The sequence below is a fragment of the Oncorhynchus kisutch genome, linkage group LG23 (assembly GCF_002021735.2).
Source record: "Oncorhynchus kisutch isolate 150728-3 linkage group LG23, Okis_V2, whole genome shotgun sequence".
Lineage (NCBI taxonomy): Eukaryota > Metazoa > Chordata > Actinopteri > Salmoniformes > Salmonidae > Oncorhynchus > Oncorhynchus kisutch.
In genome coordinates, this window is record NC_034196.2 from 27,854,032 (window position 1) to 27,874,025 (window position 19,994).

General features: G+C 41.2%; 1 protein-coding gene across 1 annotated transcript in view; it reads left to right on the forward strand.

Moving 5' to 3' along the window:
• Positions 1-19,994, forward strand: part of LOC109868836 (GDNF family receptor alpha-2) — a 77,939-nt gene that overhangs the window by 24,089 nt on the left and 33,856 nt on the right. The window contains exons 4-5 of the mRNA XM_031803303.1: positions 7,589-7,782; positions 7,891-8,078. Of these exons, the coding sequence (XP_031659163.1) occupies positions 7,589-7,782; positions 7,891-8,078 (382 nt within the window). The remainder of the gene's footprint in view (positions 1-7,588; positions 7,783-7,890; positions 8,079-19,994) is intronic.

Below are 19,994 nucleotides of genomic sequence, written 5' to 3' on the forward strand. Positions count from 1 at the left end.
TGAGATTAGTAATGTAGGGTATGTAAACATTATATTAGGTAGCATTGTTTAAAGTGGCTAGTGATACATTTTTACACCAATTTCCATCCATTTCCATTATTAAAGTGGCTGGAGTTGAGTCAGTGTGTTGGCAGCAGCCACTCAATGTTAGTGGTGGCTGTTTAACAGTCTGATGGCCTTGAGATAGAGCTGCTTTTCAGTCTCTCGGTCCCAGCTTTGACGCACCTGTACTGACCTCGCCTTCTGGATGATAGCGAGGTGAACAGGCAGTGGCTCGGGTGGTTGTTGTCCTTGATGTTCTTTATGGCCTTCCTGTGACATCGGGTGGTGTAGGTGTCCTGGAGGGCAGGTAGTTTGCCCCCGGTGATGCGTTGTGCAGACCTCACTACCCTCTGGAGAGCCTTACAGTTGTGGGCGGAGCAGTTGCCGTACCAGGCGGTGATACAGCCCGACAGGATTCTCTCGATTGTTCATCTGTAGAAGTTTGTGAGTGCTTTTGGTGTCAAGCCGAATTTCTTCAGCCTCCTGAGGTTGAAGAGGCGCTGCTGCTCCTTCTTCACGATGCTGTCTGTGTGGGTGGACCAATTCAGTTTGTCCGTGATGTGTACGCCGAGGAAGACTTACTCCCCTCTCCACTACTGTCCCGTCGATGTGGATAGGGGGGTGCCCTCCTCTGCTGTTTCCTGAAGTCCACAATCATCTCCTTTGTTTTGTTGACGTTGAGTGCGAGGTTATTTTCCTGACACCACGCTCCGAGGGACCTCACCTCCTCCCTGTAGGCCGTCTCGTCGTTGTTGGTAATCAAGCCTACCACTGTAGTGTCGTCCGCAAACTTGATGATTGAGTTGGAGGTGTGCATGGCCACGCAGTCGTGGGTGAACAGGGAGTACAGGAGAGGGCTCAGAACGCACCCTTGTGGGGCTCCAGTGTTGAGTATAAGCGGGATGGAGATGTTGTTACCTACCCTCACCACCTGGGGGCGGCCCGTGAGGAAGTCCAGTACCCAGTTGCACAGGGCGGGGTTGAGACCCAGGGTCTCGAGCTTGATGACGAGTTTGTACTATGGTGTTAAATGCTGATCTGTAGTCGAAGAACAGCATTCTCACATAGCTATTCCTCTTGTCCAGATGGGTTAGGGCAGAGTGCAGTGTGGTTGCGATTGCGTCGTCTGTGGACCTAATTGGGCGGTAAGCAAATTGGAGTGGGTCTAGGGTGTCAGGTAGGGTGGAGGTGATATGGTTTTTGACTAGTCTCTCAAAGCACTTCATGATGACGAAAATGAGTGCTACGGGGCGGTAGTCATTTAGCTCATTTACCTTAGTTTTCTTGGGGTCACACAGAGTCTTTCTTGGTAGTCTTAAACAAATCTACAATGAAACAAACGACACACCTCACATACATGGTTATGGGCTTAAAAAAGACACCTGTACCATGTCAGATGTACTGTAGAGTTGAAATGGAATGCAAACTCGTTTTTTGTTTGCATTCCAATATTACACTTTATATGCATCACAGAAGACTGAAATATAGCCAAACTGTTTGACATAGAAACATCGGATTTTCGGCAGGTTTTCTTAAATAACATTTATCAATTATGAAATTATGAAAAATCCACCCATGATGCCACTAGATCATTTGGCTGCAGGAAAGGGATACATTAAACTTGTTTTTGACCGTATGTGGAGAACAATACCACGGAGGAGTTTAAAAGGGAGGAACTCCCTCAAATTTGAATTCCGTAGGCTGGGAACCTACGGAATTCAAGCATTTATTCAAGCATTTATTCAAGATGGATGTATAATCTTTGAATGCGGACAGCCGTCGCACCATTTGGAAGACAACATAGCCTACAAAAGGCCTATTCCTGCTCTTTTCACACGATCCATCAAAATGCATTTGTTTGTGTCGTTATAGTGGTCTCTGACTTGTAGTCAGATTCGTTCAGGCGGAACAAACTTGAGCCTTTTTCCAACGCTGATTTGAATGTCATTGATAAAGCATAAAAGTGTCAAAGAATTGTTTCGCAAACATTCTTCCTGAATTTAAAAGTAATCCTAGAAGTAATCATCTAGTTTTTCAAAAGTATCAGTAATTTGATTCCAATATTCTTGCTGGTAACGTAACGGATTATTGTTACAGTTTTTTGTAATCAATTACATGTAAATGATTACACACACACACACACACACACACACACACACACACACACACACACACACACACACATCTGCAATGAATACAGACATCAGTGCACACATCAGTAGTGCTGTGCAGCTGGAAGGTGAAGCTGTAATGAAGTCTTTATTCTCCAGTCATTAAGGCTTGTCTACTACAATCACCCTGAGCTCAGCTCATTTCACACAATCAATACACTGCGAGGAGGAGGAGGGGTGTGTGTGTGTGTGTGTGTGTGTGTGTGTGTGTGTGTGTGTCAGGATTGCCCTAGGGGAACAATCATGCTCTATAAGGCTTGAAGGACAGGACACATGTGTTAGTTGTACTTAGTCTACTATGGAAGCTAATATGTCATGTGCTGACTTCACAATACTATTGGAGACACATATCCAATGCCATTCCCGAGGTGAGTTCAACAAGGCTACATGTTGCCAATGTAACAATTTTAGTTGAACAATTTGAATGAACATTCCAAAATGTTACGGTGAAACATCAAACAGCTACTTTTTGTAAGGATTACTGTTCGTTTTTTGTTAGCGATAATATTCAAACTGAAAATTACTTAGCTATTCCTATGTTTAGAGGCAGTTTAGACCCGAAACAGACACTTAGGTTCGCTGCACACTGCCTTCTAACATTAGCAAACAGACGCGACTAACACAAAACAAATGGAATATGTTAGCTAACGTCAGCCACAAACGATTTCACAAACTATTTCCCATGTTTGAACGCACCTCTGCTCTGCTTAACAGCCTGATCACTAGAAATAGACTTTGATTTTGGACATTTGAAAAGGTTCTTAGAACGTCAACATATATGACTTCTTCACCGCTCACAAAAAAAGATAAATGATTGCCCAGCACTGAGCACAAATTTGTGATGCTCAGAGCTTGCGCATGCTGCTTTGACTTCTGAGGCCCCTCAGTTCACAATGCAAGCCGTGAGAATACTTGAAGATACTTGATGGTAATAGTGCGTCATTTTTTATTATTTTGTTTTCAGCCTTCTCAAACCATAGACTTAATCTTAACCACTCGGAATTAATTCCTTCTGTTTTAACCCTGTAACCAAGTGGGATTAAAAGGATCCGCCCCTTTTTTTTAATTTTTGCCTAAAATTACATACCCAAATCTAACTGCCTGTAGCTCAGGCCCTGAAGCAAGAACATGCATATTCTTGGTACCTTTTGAAAGGAAACACTTTGAAGTTTGTAGAAATGTGAAAGGGAAGTTGGAGAACAGAACACAATAGATCTGGTAAAAGATCATACAAAAACAACAGTTCTTTCGTATTTTTTTTGTACCATCATCTTTGAAATGCAAGAAAAAGTCCATGATGTATTATTCCAGCCCAGGCACAATTTAGATTTTGGCCACTAGATGGCAGCAGTGTGTGTACAACGTTTTAAACGGATCCAATGAACCATTGCATTTCTGTTGTATCAAACACGGCCCAAATGTGCCTAATTTGTTTATTAAAAAATGTATGTTCAAAATTGTGCACGCTCCTCAAACAATAGCATGGTATTCTCTCACTGTAATAGCTACTGTAAATTGGACAGTGCAGTTAGATTAATAAGAATTTAAGCTTTCTGCCAATATCAGATATGTCCCGGGAAATGTTCTTGTTACTTACAACCTCTTGCTAATTGCATTAGCTTATCTTAGCCCAACTGTCCCATGGACGGGACACCGATTCCGAAGAAGTTTAACCCTGTAAACACAAAATATGGTCTCAATTACCAATTTCCCTGGGAAATAAATGGACATCGCAGGAGACTGTCCTGCACAGAGGCGACAGAGGGAGAGGGGTAAGATTGCCTTTCTCATTGTGGACAAACTTTGTATAGATGGACAGCTATTCCCGAGACAGCTCCATAACACCATGGCTATACTAAATTCTACGGGGACACCAGATTACGGAAGAAATTATGGGGACTGTAAAATATCTGAACAGTATGAAGTTGATATGTGCACACACGCACTCAATTACATGCTCACTTACACACACAGACACACACACACACTTGATCTCGCTCTCTTCTCTCCTCTCTTTCTCTCTCTTCTCTCCTTCTCTCTTTCCTCTCTTCTCTCCCTCTCTCCGCCCTCTCTCCGCCCTCTCTCTATTGTCTAGAACTTTCTATAATTCAACATGGTTCTTGTTTGTCTGTCTACATGTCTATTTATGTTTACAACAAGCAATGGGAAGATGTCAGAGCAGGGACATTGGGGAATAACATCTTGTACGGGATACATTTGTACTGTAGTGAAGCCGTCTCTATAGTAATGCAATGTCTCTTTCATGATCATGTGATATGTCAGTTACTATGGAAATGCTGGGATGTGTTTTTCTATGAATATGATGTTTAATGCACCTTTGACGTTGATTTTATATGGATTACAATTATCATCTTGAATATGAAGGCTACACTCACTTCATGTTACCCACATAGACACTGAACCATGCAAATTGGCTGGGTTATTAACTATTTAGACATCACACAGAATAGAAATGTTATTCTGTCAGGTACTCAGCAGGATGATCTGATTTTATTAAAACAAGACCCAGATAGCAAATATAAAGACACAGTCTATGTAAAAAAAACACTTACACTTACACTTCAATGTTGTGATAAAAAATACTAGGGGAATGCATAGCACTCACAATTAAAACGGTTTTATCAGGTATTGTTCATCCTGGTCAGACATGTTTTTTACATGGACGATACATTGGAGACAATATACGACAACTACTAGAATAATAGAACATCATGAAACATCTAAGAAGCCAGGCCTGGTATTCATAGCAGATTTGGAAAAGGCCTTTAATAAAGTAAGATTGGTTTTTACATGGTTTTCAAGAATATTAATAAGAAAAGCTCAACCCTTGTTTAAAAAATGACTTTTTGCCTTTGTGCAGAAATGAAATGAAAATTAAACCTTGTTTAAAGAATCTCTCTTTTTCAAACAAGCAATGCAGAGCTGGTTACAATTTCATCCCCCAGAAAATAATCAATTAATATTATGGTTGAACTAATAATGTGCTGGTTGATAAAATACCTGCATTTACGGAAAAGATGTTTGAGAAGGGTATTTTGTTTTTAAATAATATTGTAAATTGGATGAGTTACAGTGATAGAGTTACAGTATGTCTTTCATGGAGCTATCAGAAATGTATGGGAAGGTCTTCTCAATCCAAGATTACAACAAATTGATTATAGCACTACCCCAAAAATGGAGGTAGGGAACTGGTCTGCCCAATATAAAGGATCAAAACTGGCAGAGGAACAAAAAATAGCATAAATAGGAAAATAACCCCGTTTCATTTGGGGACCAGGATGTTGACAGCTGTTTCGTTCAGTTTGAAAAATACCTGGGAAGAGATTTTTGATGTACTGATTCCATGGCACAAGGTGTTAAGAGTTCAAGATTCAAGACTTCATGCTTTTCAGCAAAAATTATGCCACCAACAAAATGTTGACTATTTGTGGCATTCAACTTCTGCAGATATTGTTGCGATGATACAGAATCAATAAACCGTTTGTTCTGGTATTGCCGTCAGGTAGCTTGTTTCTGGTCTCAGTTTAGGAATGGCTGAAAAAGCATAGCATTAATCTCAAATTGACGCTAGAAATAGCATTATTGGGAGATTAGAAAGACCTGGTCAGTCAATTACTAATATACTAATACTCTTAGTAAAAGTATTTATCTTCAACTTGCAATCTGTGGATTCGATCAGATAGATAAAAAAGTGTATGTTAAACATCAAAGCATAGTTGAAAGATATTTAAATAGAAATCCAAAGAGGGTGGCCAACAGAGATAGGTGGGATGGGCTGAGAGGAAACTGAGGGTTGGAATCTGGAACTGGAGACAAGTGGGAGTGAAGATTGATGGTCAAAGATAAAAGTAAAAAATATAGTCAAAATAAACAAAAAATACGTTTAACCGACACTTAAAAGGAACATTGTTACATCCAATGCCTGTTTGCCTGAGGCTGGTGCCACGCAAGTGTACGCATGCATACACACAGACACACACAGACATAAATACATGTAAATAGTGCCAGTTGGACCTTGCTGTTTAGATATTTGTTGTTCTTGACGTCGTTTGTTTTTGCATTGTTGTTTTCTGCTCTTGTTTTCTTTTGTTTTTTACTTCTTTCTCTTTTGTTCGTTTTGTTGGTTGTTGGCTCATTGGGTGGGTGGTGGTTTTGTGTGTGGGGGGTGGGGGGTGGGGGTGGAGATGGGAGGGTTTGGGGGTGGAGGGGGAGGGATTTTTCAGAGGGGGAGCTATTGGGGTGTCTTGGATGGTTGAGGGGCAGCTCTTGAGGGAAACTGTGGGGGGATCTTGAATGGTTGGTGGCCTGGCAGTTGGGAGCTTGGGCCGGTGGTCGAGAGGTCGCCAATTCGGGTCCCTGATTCGATTGGGTGGGGGGATCTGTCCATGTGCCCTTGTGCGGGGCGCTTGACCCTGGTTGCTCCTGTGGATCGATCTGGATGGGAGTGTCTGGTGGATGACTGAATGTAATGTAAATGTTGAGCGGCTTCACTAAAGGTAGATAGTATGTAAATAAAGTGTACTTGACATTCATTCATAATATGTCGAATTCCAAAGGGAAGCTATGAGATCTTGTTGCTATTAGAAGCGTAGGAGGTTGCTGAGGGTTGAACAGCTCATATTAATGTCTGAAATGGCGTGAATAGAATGGTACCAACCACATGGATACCCATGTGTTTGATACATTTACATTTGACATTTTAGTCATTTAGCAGATGCTCTTATCCAGATCGAGTTAAAGTTTGTGCATTCATCTTAAGATAGCTAGGTGGGACAACCACATATCACAGGCATAGTAAGTACATTTTTCCTCAGTAACATAGCTACTGTATGAGTCAGAGTTAGAAGGAAGTGGGGGGGTCAAGTGCAAGTGCAGGTTGTGTTTATTTTTTTATTCTGTTTTTTTATTCCATTCCAGCCATTACTATGAGCCCGTCCTCCCCAATTAAGGTGCCAACGGCCGCTTGGGATTAGAAGTCTAATATAGGATGTGAAGTATGAAATAAAAATGCTAATATAATATGCGTTCCCACTACAACAAACTCTGTCACCGATGATGAGAATTAGGTCTGGATCTTTACAACATTTACATTTCTCCTCCCAATGCACTTAAACTGTGTGTGTGTGTGTGTGTGTGTGTGTGTGGGTGTGTGCGCGTGCGTGTGTGTGTTTCTGTTGTAGCTTCATTAAACAGATAATATAGTGAGTTTATATTTAGCTACAGTCACATTAGATGCTAGTGATGTGTAACAAGACAAACACTGGGGTTACACTGTGTCTGTGTCTGTTAACTTTTTGTGCTCATCATTTTCTCTCTCTCTCTGCCTCTCTTTCTCTATCCAACCCATCTTCCAGACTCTTCTCTGTCCAAGGCCAGCCCATGTTCTGAGCCAGGGAAACCCTGTAACCCATGTCTCGATGCAGCCAAGGCTTGCAACCTCAATGAAACCTGCAAGAGACAACGCTCCAATTACATCGCTATCTGCAACAAGCTCTCTCAGCCCTCACTTGCCAACCAGGAGCCTTGCAGCCGCAAACGATGTCACAAGGTGGTTGGACCTGCACAAATGACATCCTATTCCCTAGTAATACACTAATTCTGACCAGAGCCCCATCACATGATGAATGATAATAATGATATTATTTTGTGTTCCCAGGCGCTGCGTCAGTTCTTTGAGCGTGTGCAGTGGGAGCTGAGTTACCCCCTGTTGTTCTGCTCGTGTTCGGACCAGGCCTGTGCTGAGAGACGTAGACAGACCATTGTACCTGCCTGCTCCCACCAGGAGAAACACAGACCCTCCTGTCTAGAGCTACGACGCGCCTGCCGCTCCGATGCACTCTGCAGGTAAACAAACCCAGACAGACACACACAAAAACGCATACACCTCTACAAAACGTACACTCAAGTGTACACATGGATTTGCACACGCATGCAAGAACATAATTACAAACACACTCAAGTGTGCACACCCATTTATGTATGAACACACAAACAAACACATACCCACCCGAGCACTGGGATCCCAATCTTTTGGCTGCCTCATGCATTTAATTTCCTTTCTGCCTCCTACATAATGTTAAAAAGAACCCAGTGATGTGTGGATCTGTTTGGGTGTGTGTGTGTGTGTGTGTGTGTGTGTGTGTGTGTGTGTGTGTGTGTGTGTGTGTGTGTGTGTGTGTGTGTGTGTGTGTGTGTGTGTGTGTGTGTGTGTGTGTGTGTGTGTGTGTGTGTGTGTGTACTGACAGACTTTAAGGGTGATTTAAAAAATGAGAGGGCGAAAGAGAGTTGCCAAAGATGGACAGAGAAAGAAAAGAGAGAGAGGTGTAAAAAAAAAAAGAGAGCAGAGAAACAGAGAGAAAGAAAGAGAGCGGTAGAGAGATTAAGAGGATAGTTAGAGAATGGTAACGGGTGTAACTTGGGGCAACCTCTGAGTTGGATGCTAATTGCAACAGGCAGCCAGGAACTCATTAGCTATGCAAATATGGTAAATATGTAAATGAGCAGTCTCAATGAGGGACGACTAATTAAAGAGAACGTTTAGACAAAACAATCTAATTATAACCAAAAACAGACACAAACATACCCACGCACAACTACACACTAGACAACAACCCACCTACACACTCCTATCTCCTCTACCTTCCTCTCTTCTACACTCCTCTCCTCATGTAAATATAGGTACAAGTTGTTTAAATGGGAGTTTAGGCTATTTCTGACTACATTATGTTTTCAAGGTCAGCATTGTCAGTTATGTGTTTATATGTTATTATAATTACATGGTGTATTGTGTGTGTGTGTATTTGTGTGGATATGTGTGTGTGTGTGTGTATTTTTTTCTGCCTCTGCTAATGTAGATATTATAATAAGGTGTCTCCTATGGGATTACTGTGAGTCTGCTTTACTGTGACTGACAAGTCAGGGTCAGAGAGAGAGGGGAAAAGAGCGAGAGGAACGAGAGCTGGGGAGGGTGAAAAAAAATAGGATAGAAGGAGTTTGGAGAGTGGAGAGAGAGAGTGGAGAGAGAGAGTGTAGAGAGAGGGGGGGAGAGAGTCTATGTCCTCATTAGATATGCATGCACACCCCTTTAGCCAGCCAAGGTTATTAGCTTGGACACCAGAAAACAGCATGTAGCAGCTAACTGTCACGCTGTAAGTCCAAATTTCTTTATGTGCCCACTGAACTTTATTCAGTGTTACAGGTACAAAAAACAAAGCATACAACGATAACCCCAACCCATCAGCAAACATTCACTGTCTACTTGATAAGCAACTCCAGTGTAGATTTGGCCTTGTGTCTGAGGTTATTGTCCCCCTGAAAGGCGAATGAATCTCCCAGTGTCTGGTGGAAAGCAGACTGAACCATGTTGTCCACTAGGATTTTGCATGTGCTTACCTCCATTCCATTTATTTTCATCCTGAAAAACTCCTGAAAAAATACCCATAACATAATGCAGCCACCATTATGCTTGAAAGTGGAGTGGTACTCAGTAATGTGTTGTATTGGATTTGCCCCAAACAAAACACTTTGTATTCAGGACAAAAATGTAATTGCTTGCCACATTTTTGCAGTATTATTTTACTGCAGTTTTGCAAGGGAGATGTGTCAGATATTCTTTACAGGCTTCCTTCTTTTCACTCTGCCAATTAGCCTAGAATTGTGGAGTAATTACAATGTTGTCATTCTCAGTTTTCTCCAATCACAGCCACTTTGACATTATCTGGTATTGTGTGTTGGCCAGTGACAAAAAAAATCTTAATTTTATCCATTTTAAATTCAGGCTGTAACACAACAAAATGTGGAACAAGTCAAGGGGTGTGAATACTTTCTGAAGGCACATAGTTTGTATTTATTATGGATCCCCATAATATCCTGCCAAGGAAGCGGCTACTTTTCCTGGAGTTCAGAAAAATGAAGGCAGTTATACAATTTTAAAAACATAACAATACATTCATACCAGATTTTACAACACATTAAGTGTGTCCTCTCACTCTACTACTACATATCTACAACATAAAATCCATGTGTACTGTACGTGTGTGTATAGTGTATATATTATTGTGTGTTTGTATGCATGTGTCTGTGCCTATGTTTGTGTTGCTTCACAGTCCCCGCTGTTCCATATGGTTTATTTTTATCAATTTTTTATAAAATCTTATTGCTTGCATGCGTTACTTGATGTGGAATAGAGTTCCATATAGTCATGGCTCTATGTAGTACTGTGTGCCTCCCATGGTCTGTTCAAGACTTGTGGACTGTGAAGAAACCTCTGGTCTTGTGGGGTATGCATTGGTGTCCGAGCTGTGTGCCAGTACTTCAAACAGACAGCTCAGTGCATTCAACATGTCAATACCTCTCACAAATACAATTAGTGATGAAGTGCATGTTATTAATATTAGCTCGCTGTGTGCATCTAAAGGCCAGCCATGCTGCCCTGTTCTGAGCCAATTGCAATTTTCCTAATTCCCTCTTTGTGGCACCTGACCACATGACTGAACAGTAGTCCAGGTGCTACAAAACTAGGGCCCGTAGGACCTGCCTTGTTGATAGTGCTGTTAAGAAGGTAGAGCAGCGTTTTATTATGGACATACTTCTCCCCATCTTAGCTACTGTTGTATCAATATGTTTTGAACATGACAGTTGACCATGACAGTTGATACCATAACATCATTGGTTAGTCCAAGCAGTTTAGTCATCTCAACTTGCTAAATTTTCACATTATTCATTACAAGATATAGTTGAGGTTTAGGGTTTAGTGAATGATTTGTCCCAAATTCAATACTTTTAGTTGTTTTTCCTTGCTACCAATTCCAAAACTAAGTGCAGCTCTTTGTTAAGTGTTGCAGTCATTTAATTCGATGTAGTAGCTCACACATTTAATTTTACATTTTTATCATTACTTTTTATTTAGCCTACTTGGTAAATATTTTCTTCTTCTTGAAATGCACTGTTGGTTAAGGGCTTGTAAGTAAGCATTTCACGGTAAAGTCTACACTTGTTGTATTTGGCACATGTGACAAATAAAGTTTGATTTGATGTATAGTGTTGAGTCATCCGCATAAATAGCAACACTGGCTTTATTCAAAGCCAGTGGCATGTCATTAGGAAGAATTGAAAAAGTAAGGGGCATAGACAGCTGCCCTGGGGAATTCCTGATTATATTGTGTTGGATAGGCTTCAATTAAAGAACATCTTCTGCATTCTGTTAGACAGATAACTCTTTATCCACAATATAGCAGGGAGTGAAAGCCATAACACATACGTTTTTTCCAGCAGCAGACTTTGATCAATAATGTCTAAAGCCGCACTGAAGTCTAACATAACAGCCCCCACAATCTTTTATCATAATTGGTTTGTATGTGTGGGGCTTTAGCTGAGTCAAGTATATTCGTCCAGGCCTCAAATGATCCTTGATTAGCGCTTTTCATTCTTGTGGTTAGATAATGCTAATGTTATAACTTCTAATAGTAACTGTATCCACAAATTAAATGGGAGAGAGTGTGCAGTGCGGTCTGTGAGCAGTAATCTTCTCTGATTGATTGAGAGATTCAAAGGGCTATCATTGTTAAGTAACATACTGTAATAGATGAAAAGCATTGAATATTTAAATATTCATGCACTTCAAAATGTATTTTGTAACTTTACCACAGAAGCATTCAATTGTAGGGCACTGCCACATCATTTACCTGATTTAGGGGACACAGTGAACAGTTGGGAGTTGGGGACAATTTCACCATAATACGTTTCCTTGGTGTTAAATACAGTCTGTGAACAAACATAAAAGGTATAAATTAATGGTTTGGATTACGGGATACCAATGTCATATTTTTCCATATTCTATTCCAGTTAAAGGGTTGTCAATTAGATCTGCAGACCATACTTTTTTAATGGCTAATTGTTCAGATTCAATTAGATCTGTGGACCATACTTTTTTAATGGCTAGCTCAGAATATGAGCCCTCCCAAAGCTGTTTATATATTATAGAGATTGGGAGCACAGATTATTTATTTATAAAACCCATCATAGGATGGTTTGGTAGTTGGGTTTCCCAAGGGACTCCATAGGGAAAAAATGTGGAATGTTCTCATACCATTAGTGTCCATGATATCGGTAAGGGTATGGATTCCACATTTGGACCATTGGGGGGATGCAAAAGGCTACCCTCCGGATTACAAGGCATTATTGTAAAATATTGGGTTACGGGCATGCCATTTTGATTCCCAGTTACATTTATTTTTAAATGTTGTGCAAAATGGAAATTGTGTGAGCAATAATAGGACCGAAGCATAGTTAAAACATTTTAAGAGATATATCAGTGAAGACCACCTCATCGAGGGCAAGAGGAGACACTATATTTCTCTCAGCCAAGGGGCTGAAGAATTATGTCTAAACCAATTTAGGATGGGGCGAAATGCTAGTACCTGGAAATCCTGGAAATACATTTGATCGTTTGGTACGGATAGTCCTCCTATCTCTTTCCCTCTTTGTAAATGTGTTAATATTATCCAGGATCGTTTACCTCACCACACAAATGTTGATACCACACTATGAATTGTATCCCAATTGCCAGAAGGGGGAGCCATGGGAAGCATTAAACTACAGAAATTCATCCGTGGGAGTTTTTCATTTTGACAACAGATATTCTGCTAATTAAAGCAACTGGGATATTATTCCATCTACTGAGGTCCAATTTAATTGTTTTCAGCGTTCTGTTATTAACGTTTTTTGTCAATGGTTTTATCTAAGGAAGGAAATAAATCTACTCCTAAATATTTAAAATGGGAAACAGCAGGGTAGAGATGGAGTACTCCAATGGGGTCTTGAGAGGCATTGAGGCAGCAATTAAGATGAATTCATCTATGATCTTCAATGCGTTTGGGAGCGATTGAGATACATTGTCCAGATACAGTATAGTAACATTTTGTCTGTGTTTAATGACAGGAAGTGTTCAGGAAAATGTGTGTTTTGATTGATGAATTGCCTGGGTCAGGGGTTTCATGGATAATAAGAATGGCAAAGACGAAATTGGATTGCCTTGTCTGCTGCTTCTAGTGATTCTGAACGGCGCAAAACATGTATTGCCGGCTATAACTATGACTGAGGGATTAGAATATGGTATTTTAATCATATGAATGAAATTGGAACCAGTTAAGAACAAATTCTTATTTTCAATGACGGCCTAGTTCAGGGGAAGAACGACTGATTTTTACCGTGTCAGCTTGGGGATTTGATCTTGCAACTTTTACAATTACTAGTCCAATATTCTAACCACTAGGCTACCCTGCCACGCCAAATATGTTCCAACACAGACCAGAGATATGACCATTCTAGTCGATCAAAAGCTTTTCCTGCATCGAGAGATAATACAGTCCAAGGAACTGTTCTTTCTGATGAAGCATCTAAGATACTGTACACTTTGTAATAGTCGAACGAGGTTATCCGAGGATAATCGCTTTTTAACAAATCCGCTTTTGTCCGTGTGGAACTATTAGGGTACGTAATTCTAGAAACGGGACGACAACATTTTGTAAAATAGTTGAATATCGGTATTTATCAAGATAGGGGGCGATAGTGAGAACACTGGGTGGCATCCTTCACTATTTTTTATAAAAGCGAAGTTAATGATGTATTCACATCTCTCCCAATTTAAAATTTGTGAACGGCTGTATTAATCATTTCGAATCAGGCTGGGGGTGCCTGTGTATGCTGTCGCAGTGCCTACTACTATGATGTCGAAGTGGACGTCGGCAACCCGTCACTGCTCTGGATCAAGGGGGCTTCTCCATCTTTCCAAGGCCTGCACCAGGCAGTCCTTAAAGGCTTCTCCGAATCCTGTGAAGCGTGGTAATGCGTGGATTTCCTCATCCTTCTCGCCAGCTGTGATTTTGGGACGCACCATGGTAAGAAAAGTGCCCATCCCTCGTGCAAAAACAATGTCCTAGCCCGGAGCTCGAGTAAATGACATTACTAAGCTGTGCTATGTTTTCGCCGTAAAACATTTTAGAAATCTGACTTGCTGGCTAGATGAACAAGGTGTTTATCTTTCATTTGAGCTATTGGACTTGTTAATGTGTGGAGGTTAAATATTTCTAAGAATATTTTTGCGTTCTGTGCGCCACTGTGTCAGTTGAGCAGGGGGGGCTGGTACCCCTAGAGGTACGTGGTGGTGTGAACAGGTTATGGAACAGCAGGGACTGTGAACCAACACAAACATAGGCACAGACACATGCACACTCACACACACGATAACATACACACTATACACACACTTACAAATGGATTCTGTACTGTAGATATGTCGTATTGGTGGAGTAGGAGCCTGAGGACACACAGTGTGTTGTGAAATCTGTGAATGTATTGTTTTCAAATTGTTTAAACTGCCTAAATTTGCTGGACTCCAGGAGGAGTAGCTGAGGCCTTGCCAGCAGCTAATGGGGATCCATAATAAATACAAATACAGTAATAATAACGAAGTACAATGTTCAGCAATCATAATAATAATAATAATCAGGGCCGGCTCTAGCCTTTTGGGTGCCCTCAGCGAGACTTGTTTGGGGGGCCGCCCACCAACCGGGCAAAATACATTTGTGGCCCCCCTTTTGTTGTTGGAGAGAAAAATGTTAGCTTTATTCAGTCAATTCGACACCTTTTATAAACTAGTCAACACTTGCTGTTCAGTTGTGCTATGTGAAACACGCAAAATAAAATAAATGAATGTGTCAGAAAACAATAATTAGGCTTAGTCGTGGATTTTGACTTATTGTTACCACTTACATTACATGGGACGTGCAAATTTATGCGCATCATGCTCTCTCTCCCTCCACTGTGTAAAGAAATTTGACTGCAACCAGAGATCTGTATATTATGACGAGTTGTTCATGTCTCCGCCCAATGGGAGTTGCTGTCCCAAAGGCAGGAAGGCAGAGGCGACAAGCTTAGGTCCAATATACACCCATAGAAACGCATTGGGCATATTTTCGACAGATTCTCTCCTCTTCCTCTCTGCTGTGTTGTCATTGTCATTGTCAGGACCCGGTTACAAACTCGGGTCTCCAGTGTGAGAAACAGTCACTTAGCAAACTGAGCCACTAATAGTCGGCAGAACCCAGAAGATGAGGCAGACACAGCAGTACTTGAGACAGTGTTTTAATAAAGTAAAAAGGAAAGTACTTCAGGCAAAAATATAAATCCACAACGCCAAAAGTAATTCCAAGAGAACAAAGGTAATCCTCCAAGTCAAAAGGTAAATCCACAAGGTGGTAGGTACAGCAGGGAAAAAGCCTCAAAAGATAATCAAAAATAAATAAACAAGAACAAAAACAGAGTACCACTGGAGTAACAAATGTTCACAGCATCGCTGGGGCTGGGTGCTAACATTCAAACACAGAGCAAAGAACTGAGGAAAACTAAGGGTTTAAATACATTCAAGGGAAACGAGGCACAGGTGCAAATAATAATCTGGAACCAGGGGGAAAATAAAGGATCAAAAAAGCACAATGGGGGCATCTAGTGGCCAAAACCGTAACAATCCTGGACAAATCCTGACAGTCATCACTCGCTTTGTGACCGACAGGTGCCTATCCTATCAATAGTTCGCTAGAAATGTTTAATGAAAAGTAGCATAGTTAATGTGAAGTGCAAAATGTAGCCGGCTGAAAATAAGCCGACGCTAATGGAAAACACTGATTACTACAAGTTTAGATAACTTGCTAAACTAACTTACCATTCTAAAAATTGTTAGCTGACATGACTAATGTAGTGACTGTCAGTGACTGACAACACAAGAGAAAAACTGCTGATGTACAAACAAATTTTGAACTTGCACCTTGTGTTTTCTACTATTATAACATTCAATAGTAACTTGAGACCCCTACTGAGTCTTGTCTTATGCTGAGGGCAGCATCACAGCCATAGGCTAGGCTGTATGATAGCATACCTGACTATTATGCCAGTCAAACTGAGGTTAGCCTAAATCTGTCGGGACATCCCCTTGTATCAGATATGAAGGTAAGACCCAGAGGCAGACCACGTTGAAGAAACAGTAGTTTAATATTTCAACAGGGGCAGACGATAGACTGGTCAAGGCAGGCAGGGGTCAATAAACCAGAGGTGGGGCAATGCTACCGGATGGCAGGCAGGCTCAGGGTCAGGGTAAGCCAGAGGTTAGTAATCCAGAGGGGAGAAAAGGTACAGGTTGGCAGGCAGGCTCAGGGTCAGGGGCAGGCAGAGTGGTCAGGCAGGCGGGCTCAGAGTCAGGACAGGCAAGGGTCAGGCAAGGGTCAAAACCAGGAGGGTGAGAAAAGAGAGACTGGAAAAAGCAGGAGCTGAGACACAAAACCCTCGAACAAACAAGACAAACTGGCAGCAGACAAACAGAGAACACAGGTATAAATACACAGGGAATAATGGGGAAGATGGGCTACACCTGGAGCGGGGTGGAGACAATCACAACTACAGGTAAAACAGATCAGGCTGTGACACCTTGTGTGTTGGGCTTGATGTGCTTCTCGAATAGGTCTTGAGCCTCCTAGGCAGTGTACAACTTGTGTGTTGTATTCTTGATGAAGCCACATCTCAGGTTTAGCTTGCGTAACTGGGATCTCACCTCATTATAGGTCACCCTCTGGTTCAGCAGTTCGGCACTCAGGTCTGGGTAGATGCTGAAACTCTTCTCCGCATAGGTCAAAGCCCCTGATTTGATTTGATTAGATTACACTACAAGGCGAATAAATTGCAGTTTGACGTCAAAACTGTGGATTCGTACAATTCTGTACCAAGATCCGTTCTGGAGAGGACCTGTGTGGTGTGGATTTTTATCAGCAGGGATCAAGTTTTTCCTGCCAAAACAGTTCATAGAAAAGATTGCTCATGAAGGAAGTTGGGTTCCATACTTCCACACCAGTTTTAAGTCCTGTGACCGGCACATTGAATTTAAGGGAATGATTTTTGAGTGATTTTGTTTCATTTTTTAAAAAGATATATGCCCTTCTAGGTTAGTTTGCGGTTTCTCCAGGTCATGGAGTCGCCCCTCTGTCACATTGGCTGCTGTCTCCAAAATGTTCACATTAGTTGAGTAGGTATCCGCTTTAGAAGTGAACTGTGCAAGACATTTATTTATCGGTTTTAATTGCAAGTCGAGAGCAGAGGTAATTTCCTCACGAACAATGTTTCGGATGGTAGCGGCCAACTCTTTCTGTTGTCGGGTGTTGAGAGCTGCCATCTTCCTACAGTTGAAATGTGAACGGACAGAATATGCCAGCTGCTGGAGCAAATAGACTTACTTTTGTTCCTTGTAATACAGTGAACGGCCCACACCTTAATGTGATGTTATATGTTGACATTTATTTGAAAACAAGTCAGTTAATTCATAGTTGTTTTGCAAAGCCACGAGAAATCCATGTGTTTCAATGCATGCCACCAGAACCACCAAACCTATCCTGTCTGTCTTGTATTTCAACACAGTTCTCTTTTAGAATATGAACTCACACACACACACACACACACACACACACACACACACACACACACACACACACACACACACACACACACACACACACACACACACACACACACACACACACACACACACACACACACACACACACACACACACACACACTCTGCCCTTTGATTGTGGACTATAAATCAGACACCACATGCACCATCACAGCTCCTCCAAACCAATGGCACAGAGGTCAGTGTGTGTATGTGCCCATTTTAAATGTTCCTGTAAAGCAATTCTCATCCATCCTCACACACATAAACCGATACCCACGTACACACCCAAAAACACTCAGGCATGCGCACACACACTCCCATGGAGTGACTTACCTCTATGAGAATGTCAACAGCACAGCATTCAGACTAGGGCTGGCCGATATGGCCTGAAGCTCATATCTACATTTTTTTTTTGAACTTATGAGCGATTCACAATACATATATTGATTTTTTCAATGCTTTCTCTAAATAAGCTTTGTTGTACAATTAAAGGTCAAATCCACAGCATTTAAAAAACAGTCAACTATAATGTAATGACGTCAGAGCTTGTGTAATTATACCTGAATTATAAGCCTTCCACAACCATGAGACCCACTATTCATTATTTGATCCAAATAGTTGTACCTGCTTTTTTGCAGTAATCACTGATCTAGCTTTCAGGTCTTCTATAAAAATGCCCTTTTGTTAACAAATTTAACCAGGACCATGCATAATGCACATTCACTGATAATGTAGCAGGCATGAAAACAAATGATCACCCGTCTCATAAACAATCTCTCAAGTACAAGCCCACATGCTAGTGAGTAGCCAGCTAATATTTCTATTTCAGGTTTAGCCAACTTGGATCAAGGTATAATTTCACAAGCGTTGAATTCAGCTAACAAGGTAGAAAAGTTTAATTGTTATGAACACAACATTCTGTCCGTCTCCAACTGTTTGAACACCATGCTAGTCTGTCCACTTTGTTCACATGTTGAAATCAAGTGGCCTACCTTATTTCTCAGAATTAGAACGAGTTGCCAATTCATTATATAATTGTTATATGCTTATTGCACATTAAAACACCAACTAAACAGCTAGTATACAGTTAGTATAAAGCTAGTATAAAGTATTCCGGGGCGGCAGGGTAGCCTAGTGGTTAGAGCATTGGACTAGTAACCGAAAGGTTGCAAGTTCAAATCCCTGAGCTGACAAGGTACAAAATCTGTCGTTCTGCCCCTGAACAGGCAGTTAACCCACTGTTCCTAGGCCGTCATTGAAAATAAGAATTTGTTCTTAACTGACTTGCCTAGTAAAATAAAGGTAAAAAAAAAAAAAATCAGACCCCTTGACTTTTTCCATATTTTGCATATTTTGTTATGTTAATGCCTTATTCTAAAATGGATTGACTATTTTCCTTTATCAATGAAAAAACAAAAACAGGTATTCAGACCCTTTACTCAGTACTTTGTTGAAGAACCTTTGGCAGCAATTGCAGTATTCTTGAGTTTGACACTACAAGCTCGGCGCACCTTTTTACTGCTGCTCTTTATTTTTATTTTATTTTTTATTTACTTATCTATTTTTCTTAAAACTGCATTGTTGATTAAGGAAGCATTTCACTGTAAGATCTACACCTGCTGTATTCGGCGTGTGACAAATACAATTTGATTTCATTTGGGGATTTTCTCCCAATCTTCTCTGTAGATCCTCTCAATTTCTGTCAGGTTGGAGGGGAGCGTCTCTCCAGAGATGTTCGATCGGTTCAAGTCCGGGCTCTGGCTGGGTCCTCAAGGACATTTATAGACTTGTCCTGAAGCCACTCCTGCGTTGTCTTGACTGTGTGCTTAGGGTCATTGTCCTGTTAGAAGGTGAACCTTCACCCCAGTCTGAGGTCCTGAGTGTTCTGGAGCAGGGTTTTATCAAGGATTTCTCTTTTCAACTTCCCCACGATCCTGACTAGTCTCCCAGTGCCTGCCGCTGAAAAACAAACCCACAGTATGATTCTGCCTACACCATGCTTCACCGTAGGGATGGTCCCAGGTTTTCTCCAGACGTCACACTTGATTCAGGCCAAAGAGTTCAATCTTGGTTTCATTAGACTTTAGAATCTTGTTCCTCATGGTCTGAGAGTCTTAGGTGCCTTTTGGCCAATTCCAAGCGGGCTTTCATGTGTCTTTTATTGAGGATTGGCTTCCGTCTGGTCAATCTTCCATAATGGCCTGATTGGTGGAGTGCTGCAGAGATGCTTGTGCCAAGCTTGTAGCGTCATACCCAAGAAGA